This window comes from Canis aureus, chromosome 4, assembly GCF_053574225.1.
Source record: "Canis aureus isolate CA01 chromosome 4, VMU_Caureus_v.1.0, whole genome shotgun sequence".
Classification (NCBI taxonomy): domain Eukaryota; kingdom Metazoa; phylum Chordata; class Mammalia; order Carnivora; family Canidae; genus Canis; species Canis aureus.
The window spans coordinates 49,592,371-49,609,075 of record NC_135614.1 but is presented as its reverse complement, the minus strand read 5'-3'; the positions used below and the strand labels follow the sequence as shown (position 1 = coordinate 49,609,075).

Here is a 16,705-nt window from a genome sequence, read left to right as displayed (position 1 = left end):
GATGAGGAAAGGCCTCATAATCTTTGTTGTAACACCGTCCTATGGAGATGGTAGACCAAAATGGAGGAATATTGATTAGTATAGGAAGCTGTGATTAATGCACAATCCTAGCCTTCTTTTTATTACTGAGCTATAATTACATAGCATAAGTATTCAGTTTGATGACTTTTGACAATTGTATTTGTATTCATTACCCGAACAAGATCAAGAACATTGACATCCTCCCAGAAAATTTTTTTCCGCTCCTTCCTGCTCCCCTGCTCTTCCCTTACTGTGATGTCCCCCAATCTCTGAAACCACTTTCTACTTCCATCATCATAATTAGTTAGGCCTTTTGGGGATGTTTATCACAGTATGTGTGTGTATGTCTCTGTTTAACATAATATTTTTGGCATTTATCTATACTGCTGTATTATAATTTGTTCCTCTATTTCTGAGTATTTCTGAATATCTGCCTGAATATACCTCCATTTGTTTACTATTTCTCTGTTGAAAATTATTTGGGTTTCCAGTTTCTGACTGTTGTGAATAAGACTGCTATGTATCTCTTTTTGTAGACACCAATTTTTACTTTTCAAGAAATAAACATTTAGGATTGGAATTCCTAGGTCAGAGGGTAGTATAGTATATGTATAATGTATTTAAAAAAAATAAAGGAAAAAAAAACTCTTAAGTGAGGGTGCACCTGGGTTAAGCCACTGCCTTCATCTCAGATCATGATCCCAGGGTCCTGGGATCAAACCCCACATTGGACTCCCTCCTCAGTGGGGAGCCTGCTTCTCCCTTTTCCTCTGCTCCTCCTGCTTGTGCTCTCCCTCCTTCTCTCCCTCTCCCTGTCTTACTTTCTCCTCTCTCTCTGTCAAATAAAATCTTGAAAAAAACAAAACCTCAGAAGTGGTTGTACCATTTTATAGTCCCACTTAGCAATGTGTGATAGTTCTAGTTGTTCCCTATCCTCTCCAAAGTTTGATATTGTCAATCTATTTTATTTTGGCCTTTCTACTAGGGAGAAAGTAGTGCCTCATTTGTAATTTTGTTAGTATAAGGGTCGAGCTTCTCTTTCTGTGCTCATTGACCATTCATGTGTATCCTTTTGTGAGGTGTCTATTTAAGTTTCTTGCTCATTTTTCAAATTGAGTTGTTTGGAGGAAGTACAACTCCTGAGTAACTGAAGAAAAGGCAACCTGAATCAAAGGCTTTATAGCACACAGAATAGCATTTTGTATGTGTGGTGTATAGGAAAGCTACAAGAAAGATCATTTCTAACACTCAGGATGTTATAGGTAATAATTCTTATCATCATAGCCCTTTTATCAGAATTTATTTGGAAAGCTTAAAAAAAAACTTCAAAGACTATTTGTATATTTTAAATTGTCAACTTGAGAGGTCACGTAAAGTAATGGTTAAGAATTTGGATTCAGTGGTTGAGCATGCAACTCTTGATCTCAAAGTTTTAAGTTCAAGCCAAGCCCCACATTGGATGTAGAGATTATTTTAAAATAAAATCTATAGGAGTGCCTAGGTAGTTCAGTGAGTTGAGCATCTGCCCTCGGCTCAGGTCATAATCCTGGGGTCCTGGGATCAAGCCCTGCTTCTCCCTCTTCTTCTGCTCCTCCTGCTTGTGCTCTCCCTCTCTCACTCTATCCTAAATCAATAAATAAATTCTTTAAAAATAAAAAAATAATAATAAAATAAAAATCTTTTTTAAAAAACCACACACATTTTTAAAAAAGGAAATTTGGACTCTAGAGACAGCCTATCTGATATGGCAGTATTTGGTACAGATTAAGCATTATGTGTGATTATTGTATGTATTGATATATGCAATTTTTTTTCAGTGTTTCAATAGAGAAGGAAAAGACTGATGAAAAATCTGAAACAGAAAAACTCTTAGAATACATCGAAGAAATTAGGTAATATGAATAGTAGTTTTTCATTGGACCTTGTTGATTAGTGATGAATACATCATTTTCAGTTAATTTTCCCTGTGCCTAAATTATGTGCTCTTCAAAATAATTTATTTTAATGCAGTTGTGCATCAGATCAAGTGGAGAAATACAAGCTAGATATTGCGCAATTAGAAGAAAATTTGAAAGAGAAGAATCATGAAGTTGTAAGCCTTAAGCAGTCTCTTGAGGAAAATGTTGTTTTGCTTTCTAAACAAGTAGAAGACCTGAATGCTAAGTGTCAGCTACTCGAAAAAGAAAAAGGTATTTAGATAAGTAATATGTACAATATTTAAGGAAAGTAATGGTATATTAAAACAACTTTTTTTTAGTAATTATGTAAACATATGAATTCTGTTCTCCGAGAATTTTTATCTTTTATAATATTTGTTCTCTGTTTGTTTCAATATATTGCTTGTCTTCATTGAAATATATACAATGGGGCAACCCCCCGTGGCGCAGCGGTTTAGTGCCACCTGCAGCCCGGGGTATGATCTGGAGACCTGGGATGAGTCCTTCATCGGGCTCCCTGCGTGGAGCCTCCTTCTCCCTCTGCCTGTATCTCTGCCTCTCCTTCTCTCTCTCTTTCTCTCTTTCTCTCTCTGTGTGTATCTCTATGAGTAAATAAATAAAATCTTTAAATATATATATATATATATATATATATATATATATATATATATATATATATGCAATGGTGCAGTTCTTGACTTCTCCATTGGGTGGCCATTTAAAATGAGAAGATACAGAACCAGGTTTGGAGGTTTTATTACATACTTTAGAATATATATTACATATAGTAAATGATACAAACTTCAGAGTTATGTTTTGGCTTTACTTCTTTGGAAATACTTAATCTGTGTAACATGCTAGTAGCAAAAATGGATATATGGAAATCCGATTTGTCAAAGTTAGTATCTAATTACAGTATTTTTCACTTTTATAGAAGACCTTGTCAACAGGGATAGAGTACGGGATGAAACTCTAAATTCTGAAATGCAAAACTTAAAGGAGAACCTTATTCTTGAAAAACAGGAACATGAGAAACTACGACAAAAAGAATTACAGACTGATTCACTTCTGCAACAAGAAAAGGTAGTTTGCTACAATATAAAAAAAAAATCAACTTGTGCTTATTATATGTCATATATTTCCCAGTGTATCCAAAAACTTCAATTGTATATGTTCTTCTCTCCAACAATTTTATTTTTAGAATCTTATGCCGAATAAATAGTTCTATTTGTTTATCTGCATGTTTATCTGCAGAGATGCGTGACAGGATTATTGATAATGTGAAAAAATTATAAGCAATTGATGAACCAAAATAAGAAAATTGTTTAAAAATATTTTCTGATGGGGGATCCCTGGTGGCTCAGCAATTTAGTGCCTGCCTTCGGCCCAGGGTGCGATCCTGGAGACCCGAGATCGTGTCCCACATTGGGCTCCCTGCATGGAGCCTGCTTCTCCCTCTGCCTGTATCCTGCCTCTCTCTCTCTCTCTCCTTCTCTGTGTTTCTCATGAATAAATAAATAAATAATCTTTAAAATATATATATATATATATTTTCTGATGGAGTGCCTGGCTGGCTCAGTTGCTAGAGCATGTGACTCTTGATCTTGGGGTTGTGAGTTCAAGCCACCACACTAGGTGTAGAGATTACTTAAAAATAAAATTTAGGGGCGCCTGGATGGCACAGTGGTTGAGAGTCTATCTTTGTCCTGATCCCGGGGTCCTGGGATCAAGTTCCGCATCAGGCTCCTCACAGGGAGCCTGCTCCTCCCTCTGCCTATGTCTCTGCCTGTCTGTGTGCCTCTTGTGAATAAATAAATAAAATCTTTAATAAATAAATAAAGGAAATGTTAAAAATATTTATTTTCTGGCACATTCTTTTTTTTTTAAGATTTTTATTTATTCATGAGAGACATGAAACTGCTGAGCCACCAGGGCTGCCCTTTTCTGGTACATTCTTGTGTTAGATTACTACTTGGACATTTCCAGTGATGTTATAAAATAGTGTCTAAATGCATGTGAAATAAAACTGACAATTTTTAAGAATCTAGATTACATAAAGAATAATTTACATATCAATGAGAAAAACAGTTCACTGAAATAATGGGCATAGGATGAAAATTCAGATAATCTATACACATGAAAAGATGCTCTATCTTAGTGATAATCAAAGAAATAGAAATAATTGTTTTTCCCTTACAAGATTGGCACAGATTAAAACATTTGATATTCTATAGCATGTTAGTTAGAGCATAGCAAATAGGTACTAGAATGCACTGATGTGAAATATAACAACTGAAGGAATTAAGTAGATATATATATACTGACTTGAAGATCTCAACAACTATTTTTAGGATTTATTTTTTTTAAATGACCTTTACATATTTAGTTTCTATCATGTTTAAGTATATAAATGTATAGAAAAACACCAGAAGGCATATATACCAAACTAGTGGTTATCTCTACAATGAGAAACTAAGATTGGGGTGGGGTATAGTCAGAGGCAATTTTCACTTTATTTGGATTCTTTTTTATTTTGTTATTTTTTTTCTGCCATCCGGTCCAGCAACTATAGTTATTGTTGGCAAACCTTTCAAATGTTTTTTTGTATCTTAGTATCTAAGAAATGTGTCTCTGTACACTTAGAGGAGTGTAAAAGATGGAAAGAATGCTTATTTACAGTGACCATTCTTTTTTAAAGGCATAGAGCCCTGTTTTTATTTTCAATTGATCTACAACAGTATATATGTTTCAGCTATACAACGTAATGATTCAATATTCATGTATATTACAAAATTATCACAATAAGTCTAATTAGCATCTGTTACCATATATAGCTATAGAATTTTTTTAGTCTGAGAACATTTAAGATCTATTCTCTTAGCAACTTTCAGACATGCAATACAGTATTGTTAACTATAGTCACCACACTGTATGTTACACCCCATGACTAAAGTATCTTTTAACTGGAAGTTTGTATCTTTTGATTCTTTCACCCATTTTGCCCACTCCTGCCTCTGGCAATCACCAATCTTCACTGTAGCTGGGGTTTTTATTTGCTTATTTTTAGATTCCACATACAAATAAGATCATACAGTATTTGTCTTTCTTTGTCTGATTTACTTCATTTATTACAATACCCTCAAAGTCCATCCATAGCATTACATATAACAAGATTTCCTTCTTTTTTTAATGACTAAATAATATTCAACTGTGTATATACCACATTTTCTTTATCCATTCATCTATCAGTAGATCTTTAAGTTTTTTCCATATCTTGGCTATTATAAACGATGCTGAACCTTAAGTGCATATATCTTTTCAAGTTTGTATTTTCATTTTCTTCAGATAAATACTTAGAAGTGGAGTTGTTTGCTTGTATGGCAGTTCTATATTTAATTTTTTGAAGAACATTCATACTGTTCTACATAGTGACTGCACCGATTGATATTCCCACCAAAAGTACACAAGGGTTCCCTCCATATTCTCCCCAACGCTTATTATTTCTTGTCTGTTTTGGTTTTTGCTTTTTTGTTTGTTTGTTTTAAGTAATCTCTATGGCCAAAGTGGGGTTTGAACTCACAACCCCAAGATCGAGTCACATGCTCTACCAACTGAGCCCACCAAGCACCCCTGTTTCTTGTCCTTTTGGTAATAACCATTCTGACAGGTGCAACATACCTGGTGGTTTTGATTTGCATTTCCCTGATGATGAGTTATGTTGAGCATCTTTTCATGTACCTATTGGCTAATTGTATGTCTTCAAGAAATGTCTATTTATATCTGCTGCCCAGTTTTTAATTAGGTTGTTTGAAGTTTTTTCTTTTTTCCTTTTGTTTTTGTTTTAAAGATTTTATTTATTTGAGAGCAAAAGACAGAGATAGCATGAGTGGGGAGGAGAGGAAGAAGCAGGCTCCCGCCAAGCAGGGAGCCCAACGCAGGGTTTGATCCCAAGACCGTGGGATCATGACCTGAGCCAAAGACAGACACTTGGCCGACTGAGCCACCCAGGTGCCCCAAGTTTTTTCATTTTTAATAATAAGAATTCTTTATACATTTTGGATATTAACCCCTTATCAGATATATGATTTTCAAATATTTTCTTCCATTTTACTAAGGTTAAGTTTTTCTCCCCTTATTCTCCCAAATATTTTCTCCCATTTTACTAGGTTATGTTTTCATTTTCTGAATGGTTTTCTTTCCTGTGCAGAAGGATTTTAGTTTGATACAGTCCCACTTGTTTATTTTTGCTTTTGTTGCCTTTGCTTTTGGTGTCATATCCAAAAGATTATCACCAAGATCGTTAACTGCCTGTGTTTTCTTCTGGATTTATGGTTTCAGGTCTTAAATTTAAGTCTTTAATCTATTTTGAGTTATTTTTTGTGTATGATATAAGATAGTATAAGTCCACAAGCAAGTTTTTTTTGCTTGTGATTTTCCAGTTTTCCAAATACCATTTATTGAAGAAACTGTTCTTTCCCCATTATATATTTTCAGCTCTTTTATCATAAATTAACTATATGTATGGGCTTGTTTCTGGACTCTGTCCCCTTCTATTGATCAGTGTGTCTGTTTTTATGCCAATACCATACTGTTTTGAGTACTATAGATTGGTAAGATAGTTTGAAATCAGAGAAAATGATGCCTCCAACTTTGTTCTTCTTTCTAAGATCACTTTGGCTATTTGGGGTCTTTTGTGTTTCCATACAAATTTTAGCATTGTTCTATTTCTGTGAAAATTCCCATTTTTATAGAAACTGCATAGAATCTATAGATTGCTGTGGTTGTATGGATATTTTAACAATGCTAATTTTTCCAATCCATGAAAACAGAATATCTCTTCATTTATTTGTGCCATCTTCACTTTATTTTAATGTTAGAATTTTTTCACAATGGTGATTTATTTGTATATTGTATAACTTTAAAATACACTTACATACTATTGAAATCATAGTACATTGTTTATAAAGTATCATCTGAGAGAAATATATATTGAAAGTCAGCTGTAAATTAGAATTTTAGTTTTATAAGCAGTATGTGTGGGTGTGTGTTGCATAGAAAAAATACCGAAATGACATTTACTACAGTGTTAACACAGTGCAAGATATAATCCATGACAATATGCAGGTGATATCTATATTTTTCAAGTTTCTTGAAGCTCTTGAATTTAGTATTCATATTTTATTATCTGTACTTCTTTTATGTGCTTAGTAAAAGCCTCATGATGTCATTTCATGTTATTTCGGTGATTTTCTGTTTGGTTGTAGGAACTGTCCTCCAGTCTTCAACAGAAGCTATGTTCCTTTCAAGAGGAAATGATGAAAGAGAGGAATCTCTTTGAGGAAGAATTAAAGCAAGCACTGGACGAGCTAGATAAATTACAGCAAAAAGAGGAACAAGCTGAAAGGCTAGTCAGACAGTTGGAAGAAGAAACAAAATCTCGAGCTGAAGAACTGAAACTCCTAGAAGAGAAGCTGAAAGGGTTTGTATTAATAAGACCTCATGTTTAGTATGACTTCAGATGTTAAAAAGGTGTTTTCCAGTACATGCTTTCAGGATTCTAATGTCAACCGTGTGAGTAAGTGAAGTTGGAATTATTTTACAAGTAAGAAATAGAGAGAAGTAAAGTATACCCATAGAAGGCATATATAAACAGGTATGACAGCCAAGTCAGAAGCATAGTTTTTTTCTTTTTTTAAGGCCAGCAATTTAAAAGGATGTTAATAAACAAATGACCAAAATTTGCGGTTCCTTTACTGCGCTCGTATGTTGTCTGAAATTATTGAATGTCAGCATTATAGCAATAATAGATTTAGAGGAAAAAAAAAGCTGAAATCCCATCCTTTAAAAAGAAACATTTCCATTTTTCACCTATGTGTACATTAGTTTACATAGCATAAGTTATACCTTTAATTACGTTTTCTGAGGTAGCATAAGTACTCAGAAGTAGTGATCAGAGAAGCAATGTGAGGAAGAAAAAAAAAAAACCTGGGAAACACTCAAAAATAAGAAATTTAAGAGATCTCAGACTTTTCTTTGAAAGTAGACTCCACGCCAAATGTGAGACTTTGAACTCACAACCCCAAGATCAAGAGCCCATTGCTCCACTAATTGACCTAACTAGGTGCCTTTTGAACTTCTTTTAATTCTAATTCCCTATTATTTTTATCACATTATGCATCCTTCTCCACTGCATTTATTTAAATTAAAACATCCAGGTTGATTCTTGAGTTCAAGTTGTAACTAAAATAATTGTTACTTGAATCCTAGGGATTTCCTTACTAAAAATATTTCTAGCAAGGAATCAAGAATTACATACGAATTTACAGAATTGTAATGTATCTCACAAGTGTGTATCTATCTCCTATTAGATATTTTTATTAAAATCCTTTTTCTGTTTTATTGTGATGATAAGTGATAAAAGGACACAAAGATTTTATATATGCCTGCTTTTACGGGGAGCAGTACCAAAGTGTTAATAAGGGAATAGTTCTATACTAGAGCCAGTCTCAGGGCACAGGCACTTTAAGAAACTGGGTAGATGATGTCAGTTTCAGAGAAGAAAGAAAGTTGAGACAATTATTTATTATAACTCAAGGAATTGGGTACAGAGGTTGGGAGATACAGATTTTATTACAGGATCTGCCAACTAGCTCTGTGATGTTAAGCAAACCAATTCAAATTTCTTTAATTTTCTATTTCATTAGATATAAAATAAAGGGGTTTTAATGGCATGATCTCTAAGGTCCCTTCTAGCCTAGAAATTTTAGATGTAAGAGAAAAACTAAGAAATTGAAAGTGATTTCTCTATGGAACAGGGAAGAGAATATTTTTGTTATAAATGCTTTACTACTATGTGATTGCTTTTAGCTGTTGGTATTTATATTTTTAAATCCCACGCCCATTATGGAAGGAATTTGATTAGCTGTTTATTTTGTCTATGTCTGACTTAGCCGATAAGTAAATAAACCTTCTTATTTATAGTTCTGAGTTTTAGATGTTATTTAAAAGATCTCTTACAAGCTCATATGCTCATCTAAAAATTTTTATCACCAGTTTGGTAATACATAATGTTAATATTTCAAAAAATTTCTGAGGCTTGTAATGTATATTTAAAAAAGATCTTAAAAACTATTTTGTGGGATGCCTGGGTGGCTCAGTGGTTGAGCATCTGCCTTTGGCTCAGGTCGTGATCCCAGGGTCCTGGGATTGAATTCCACATCAGGCTCCCCACAGGAAGCCTGCTTCTCCCTCTGCCTATGTCTCTGCCTCTATCGCTCACATAAATAAGTAAATAAAATCTTTAAAAAAACAAAACAAAACAAAACAAGACACTATTTTGCCTATATAAAATAATTCACCAAATAAGTTATTAAATTTTTGAATAATAACAATTTATTATGTGGATTACTGAAATAAAATAAATATACATGGTCCTAAAACTTTTTTTTTCCAAAGAAGTACCAAGTGTAGTTAAAGACACTTAGTATTTCTTAAATGTTTAAATGCAGAGACACTTTATTCAATCCAACTGCTTTTTAACTGGTAATTTTTCACATTCTTTAGTTTTGGTTGCTGCTGCTAAGATTGTTTTAGAGTCTTTTAACCCTATCTTCTTCCAAAAACAAATGTTTTAACTACTTACATAAATACATGCAAATTGAAAGATAAATTTAGAAATGATTACATTAGAATAAAAACAAAAGTAAAATAAGGGCAAAAAAAGATAAGATGAGAAGAGAAGTTAGTACATAAAGTAACCAGAAGAGAAGTTAGTACAGAAACAAACATGCTATCAGAAGCAGATCATAGGGGCAGCCCGGGTGGCTCAGCGGTTTGGTGCCACCTGCAGCCCAGGGCCTGATCCTGGAGACCTGGGATCGAGTCCCATGTCCAGCTCCCTGCATGGAACCTGCTTCTCCCTCTGTTGTGTCTCTGCCTCTCTCTCTGTGTGTCTCTCATGAATATATAAATAAAATCTTTAAAAAAAAAAAAAAAAGCAGATCATAAAGTTAGATGTAAGCTACCAGATAGTGTATGCAAAGATGCAGACATTGGACACATGATTCACAGTGTCAAAGGTAAATACTAATCCTTTTCTTAAAATAATGATTTGTAATTAGTGTTTTATCTTTTATTTATTCCCTAGGAAAGAAGCTGAACTGGAAGAAAGTAATGCTGCTCACAGTCAAGCCACTCTGCTTTTGCAGGAGAGCTATCATAGTATAGTGCAAAGCCTTGGAGATGCTACTGCTCAATTTGAAAGGTATTCTTATTAAGAGTCTGCACTCCCAAATATAATATGAGTGGGGAGGCGTGGCTAGTGAAATCTGGAAAAATAATCACACAAATAAAGTGGTTGGTATTACTCTAAATTCTGTAATGACCAACCATAAATGGGCAACTAGGGTTACCTGGTAATCTTAGAGTATAGTATACAAATTTCCTTTCCTACCAGCCCCTTCCAATTTCATGCACTCTCAAACCTTTCAAGCTTCTGTCTTACTCTCCTTGACACCATCTTTTTCCTCATGAAGAATTCTAAATTTTGTTTCTCCTCATTACCAAACCTGTAAACACACCTGCATTTATGCTCACCCTCTCTTACCACTACAGAAGCGTTCCAGTCTTTTAGCCTTCAATGACATTATTCCATTTGTCCTTTTCAACCTTTCTACTGGATTTTTTCCATTCAATATTAAAACATGTTAATGTGCACTTATCTTTAAAATACATAAATTTTAGGGGCACCTAGGTAACTCAGTCAGTTAAGTGTCTGATTCTTGATTTCAGATAAGGTACGATCTCAGGGTCATGAGATCTCTCTCTCTCTCTCTTTCTTTCTCTCAAAATCTTTAAAATACATTAATTTTATTAATTCCTTTGGACCCCTCTTCCTTCTGCAGCTATCCAACAACAACTCTCACTCCCAGCACCCTTCTTAATCTGAAATTCTACTCATCTTTGTAGTTTGTCTTGATAAAAAATTCTCTACACTTACTATCTCCACTTCCTCACTTCCTATTCCATCTACTTACTATTTCCCTTTTAAAAAGGGGTGGGGGGAGGGCTATTTTGGGAGGAACTACAAATTGCAGATAATAATTTTTTTTAAGATTTTTTTTAAGATTATTTATTTATTCATGAGAGAGAGAGAGAGTCAGAGACACAGGCAGAGGGAGAAGCAGGCTCCATGCAGGGAGCCTGATGTGGGACTCGATCCCGGGACTCCAGGATCACGCTCTGGGCCAAAGACAGGTGCTAAACCACCAAGCCACCCAAGGATCCCCCAGATGATAATTTAAGAAATTGGTGTGCATCTCACACCAAAAGCATATTAATATAAACATTTTTATTATATTTAGATCATTTTGGGATGAGGTCTCTTTGTCTTATATCTATTTTAATTATTTAATAAATATAGAAGGTATACTAAACATAAAGTATAAAACATAAAGATGAAATCAACATACATGAACCTGTAAAAGACAACCAAACCAGTAAGCCAAAAGATTTCAATAATTTGGTATTACCTAAGAGTTTCTCTACTAGCCCATCTGCCTGCTATCCACCAACAGATAACACCATTTAAATTCTGCATTAATAATTTCCTCACGGGACACCTGGGTGGCTCAGCAGTTGAGCGTCTGTCTTCAGCTCAGAGCATGATCCCAGAGTCCGAGGATCGAGTCCCCCCCGCATCAGGCTCCCTTGCGAGGAACCTGCTTCTCCCTTTGCCTATGTCTCTGCCTCTCTCTGTGTGTCTCTCATGAATAAATAAATAAATAAATAAAATATTTTTTAAAATAATAATAAACTTTTTCCCTGTGTATAATTTTATAGCATGTATATCCATACAAATAATACATAACTTTGCCTTTTTCCTGAACCTTGCCAAAAAGTGTGATTATGGTGTATGCCATTTCCTGAGACTTGTCTTTATATTCTGCATTATGTATGTTTCAAGAATCGAATCACATTGTTGACTGAGGTTATAGTTTATTCATAGTAACTGCTGTAGAATATTTGATTTTATTAATATAGCACAATTTACCCATTCTCACTTTGAGCTTTGGGGTGGTTTTTCCTTTCTTTTGTGCATTTTTTTATTATTTTTATTTTTTTCATCATGATAAGTATACTCTTTAATCCCTATCCCCTATTTCCCACATCCCCCCACCCATCTCCCCTCTGGTAACCATCAGTTTATTCTCTATAGTTAAGAGTCTGTTTCTTGATTTATCTCTCTCTGTGTTTCTCTTTTATTTATTTATTTACTTAATTGCTTTTTTGTTTCTTAAATTCCACATAAATGAAATCATATGGTATTTGTCTTTTTCTGACTTACTGTGCTTAACATTGTACTCTCTAGCTCTATCCATGTTGTTGGAAATAGTAAGATTTCATTTCTTTTTTATGACTGAATAACCCATTGTATATATATCTACCACATCTTCTGTATCTAATCATCTATCAATGGACACTTGGGCCGCTTCCATAGTTGGGCTGTTACTGATAATACTGCTGTAAACATAAGAGTGCATGTGTCCCTTTGAATTAGTGCTTTTGTATAGGGGGTAATACCCAGTAGTGTGATTACTGGGTCATAGGGTATTCCTATTTTTAATTTTTTGAGGAACCTGCATACTGTTTTCTATAGTGTCTTGCACCAATAGTGCAAGAGAGTGCCTTTTTCTCTACATCCTCATCAACACTTGTTTCTCGTGTTTTTGATTTTAGCCATTCTGATAAGTGAGAGGTGATATCTCATTGTAGTTTTGATTTACATTTCCCTGGTGACAAGTAATATTGAGCATTTTTCATGTATCTGTTAGCCATCTAGATCTCTTTAGAGAAATGTCTGTTCATGGCTTCTCATTTTTTAATTGGACTATTTGTTTTTTTAGATGTTGAGTTATATATTCTTTATATATTTTGGGTACTAAGCCATCACTGGATGTGTCATTTGCAAATATCTTCTCTCACTCAATAGGTTGCCTTTTAGTTTTATTGATGGTTTCCTTCACTAGTCCAAAGCTTTTATTCTGATATAGTCCCAATAGTTTACTTTTGCTTTCATTTCCCTTGCCTCAGCAGACATAGCTAGAAAAATATTGTTAAAACCAATGCAGAAACATTAATGCCTATGCTCTTTCAAGGATTGTTATAGCTTCCAGTCTCACATTAAGGTCTTTAATGCATTGTGAGTTTATTTTTATGTATGGTGACACTGGTACAGTTTCATCTGTTTGAATGTCCAGTTTTCCCAATACCATTTGTTGAAGAAGTTGTCTTTCTCCCATTGTATATTCTGTCCTCGTTTGTCCAAGATTAATTGACTACAAAATTGTGGGTTTATTTCCAAATTTCCTGTTTTGTCTTATTGATCTATGCCTGTATCATACTGTTTTAATTACTACCACTTTGTACCATAACTTGAAATCTGGAATTGTGGTAACTCAAGTTTTGTTTTTCTTTTTCAAGATTGCTTTTCTATTTCAAGAGGTCTTTGTGGTTCCATACAAATTTGGGGATTTGTTCTAGTTCTGTGAAAAACACTCTTGATATTTTGATAGGGATTGCATTACATCTGTAGATTGCTTTGAGCAGTATAGAAGTTTTAACAATATTTGTTCTTTCAACCTATGAGTATGAAATGTCTTTTCATTTTTTTGTGTCATCTTGAATTTCTTTCATCAATATTTTACAGTTTTCAGAGTACAGGTCTTTCACTTCTTTGGTTAAGTTTATTCCTAAATATTGTTTTTTGTACAATTCTAAATAATGTTTTTTGTACAATTCTTAATTTCTCTTTCTGCTTCATTATTAGTGTATAAGAATACTACACATTTCTATACATTGATTTTGTATCCTGTGACTTTACTGAATTCATATATCGGTTCTAGTAGTTTTTTGGTGGAGTCTTTAGGATTTTCTATACATATGTCATCTACAAATAGAGTTTCACTTCTTTCTTACCAATTTGGATGCCTTTTATTTCTTTTTGTTGTCTAATTGCTGTGGCTAGGATTTCCAGTACTATGTTGAATAAAAGTGGTGGAGTGGACATCCTTGTCTTGTTCCTGACCTTGAAGGAAAAGCTCTCAGTTTTTCACTATTGAGTATAATGTTGGCTGTGGGTTTTTCATATAAGGCCTTTATTATGTTGAAGTTTGTTCCCTCTAGACCTACTTTACTACTTTACAGAGGGTTTTTATCATGAGTGGTTGTTGTACTTTGTCAAATATTTTTTCTGCTTCTATTGAAATGATCATATGATTTTCATCCTTTCTTTATTGATGTGATGTTGATTATATCCCAGGAATAAATCCTACTCAGTTGTGCTGTGTGTGTGTGTTTGTTTTTGTTTTTTTTTTAATGTATTGTTGGATTCAGTTTGCTAATATTTTATTGAGGACTTTTGCATCTATATTTATAAGAGGTAGCGTATAGTTCTTTTTTTTTTTTTTTTTTTGTGGTGTCTTTATCTGATTTTTGTACTTGAATGATACTGGCCTCAAAGAATGAATTTGCAAGTTTTCCTTCCTCTTATTTTTTTTTTTTTTTGAATAGTTTGAGAAGAATAGGTATTAACTCTAAATGTTTCATAGAATCTTTGTTATTTTTAATAGTATTCTTAGGAATATTCTTGTAGTCTCCTAGTATACATGTATAACAATTACACTAAAGTCCTACATATGTGAATGTTCAACTTTAAAATGTAATGCCAAATTGCCTTACAAAGTAGCAGTGAGAATCTACAGTTTCACTAGGGTTATACAGGTAACCGTTGATCTACTTCCTCTCCAGTTTGTTGTATTTCTTAAATTTTACCAGTGTACTTAGTGTAAAATGACTTTCTCCTGGGAATAATCCACCTTTCCTTTTCTATAAAGGAATAATCGTATGGGAATAATCCACCTTTCCTTTTCTATAAAGGACTACTTGTATATGACTTTTATTCATTTCTCTATAGTATCACTATCTTTTCCTGATAGTAAAGTTTTTATCAGCAGTATGGTTCCAAATATCTTCTACCAAAGTATGACTTTTCATTTTCTTTATGGTTTCTTCTCATGACTAGAAATTCTTGATTTTAATTTTTTTAAAAAATTTATTGAGAGAATGAGAGCGCACAGTGTAGTGGGGAGGAGCAGAGGGAGCGAATCAGACACACCACTGAATGGAGCCGCATGACCCTGAGATCATAACCCAAGCCAAAATCAAAAGTCAGATAACCCAACCAACACAGCCACCCTGGTATCCCAATTTTAATGTTTGAATTTATAGATTTTGATATAAACATGTTTGCATGTAGTTTAAGAACTTCTTTCTGTCTAAAGAACATATTTATGTTCTTTTAAAGTTTCATTTTCCCGGGATCCCTAGGTGGTGCAGCGGTTTGGCGCCTGCCTTTGGCCCAGGGCGCAATCCTGGAGACCCGGGATCGAATCCCACGTCGGGCTCCCGGTGCATGGAGCCTGCTTCTCCCTCTGCCTGTGTCTCTGCCTCTCTCTCTCTCTCTCTGTGTGTAACTATCATAAATAAATAAATTTTTTTTAAAAAATAAAGTTTCATTTTCCCATCTAGAACAGGTTTCTGTGTGTGCAGTGATATAGGGATCAATTTTTTTTTTGTTTTTCCATATGGATAATCTAGTACATATAATGTATATGTGTACATATATTTTTAATTTAGATATGTCCAAGCATAAATATAAATTATATTTTAGTATTCTTTTCAACTCTGTGGAGGGATTTCCTTTCCTGCTACTTTGAAAAATTGTGCCTTGGAGGCTTTTAGCCATTCTATGACTTCACTCACCATCTATATGCTAATAGCATTAAAATTTATTTCTTCAGGGGTACCTGGATGACTCAGTGGTTGAGCATCTGCTTGTGACTCAGGTCGTGAACCCGGGGTCCTGGGATCAAGTTCTGCATCAGGTTCCCTGCAGGGAGCCTGCTTCTCCCTCTGCCTGCGTCTCTGCCTCTGTGTGTGTGTGTGTGTGTGTCTCTCATGAATAGATAAGTAAAATCTTTGAAAAAAAAATTATTTCTTCAAACCAGATCTTTCAGCTTTATACCCATCTATCTAGCTGCCTATTTGACATCTCCAGGTAGAATCTCCCTACTGTGTAATATTAACCTGTCCAGAACAACTCTTGATTTTCTGTCTCTTTCTTCCTCTTATTTCAGTCAATGACATCTCCCTCTTCCCAGCTTCTCATTCCATAAACCTGAGTCATCTTTAATCATTTTCTCTCCCTTTCTCCTAACATCCATCCTATTTTGTGAAATTTGCGATTTTGTCTTCAGAAAAGATTTCACATCTTTCCATTGCCAACTCCTTAGTCTAACCGTCCTTTATCGCTCATCTGGGCTGATGTACACCACAGTGATGACTTGCCTTATGTCTCTAGCATCTGTTCCTGCATCTCTTCTTCATTACATTCCAGTCTCATCTCTTAGTGTATGTACTGTGTTCTACCTGCCTCCCAGCATAGATGCTTCTTTTCCCTTGGCAACACTTTCACCTGAACCCTAGCTAACTTTTCTTTAACCATCACATCTCAGCTTAACTATAAATTCCTCAGAAGAGCCTTTTATGAATCACTAAAAGTGGTACATTGCCATTGTCAGCTTAAGTGCTCCTTAGTTTTCTTTTTTTTTTCTTTTTTTAAGCTTTATTTATTTGTGGGAGAGTGCACACATGAGTGTGGGGGCAGGGCAGAATGAGAGGGCAAAATG

The 16,705-nt window shown here is 34.4% G+C and overlaps 1 protein-coding gene across 3 annotated transcripts in view; it reads left to right on the top strand.

Moving 5' to 3' along the window:
• Positions 1 to 16,705, top strand: part of HMMR (hyaluronan mediated motility receptor) — a 45,509-nt gene that overhangs the window by 16,793 nt on the left and 12,011 nt on the right. For all 3 annotated transcript variants that reach the window (XM_077895612.1, XM_077895611.1, XM_077895610.1), the window contains exons 8-12: positions 1,839 to 1,913; positions 2,032 to 2,210; positions 2,893 to 3,041; positions 7,223 to 7,437; positions 10,105 to 10,221. In XM_077895612.1, coding sequence (XP_077751738.1) covers positions 1,839 to 1,913; positions 2,032 to 2,210; positions 2,893 to 3,041; positions 7,223 to 7,437; positions 10,105 to 10,221 — 735 coding nt within the window. The remainder of the gene's footprint in view (positions 1 to 1,838; positions 1,914 to 2,031; positions 2,211 to 2,892; positions 3,042 to 7,222; positions 7,438 to 10,104; positions 10,222 to 16,705) is intronic.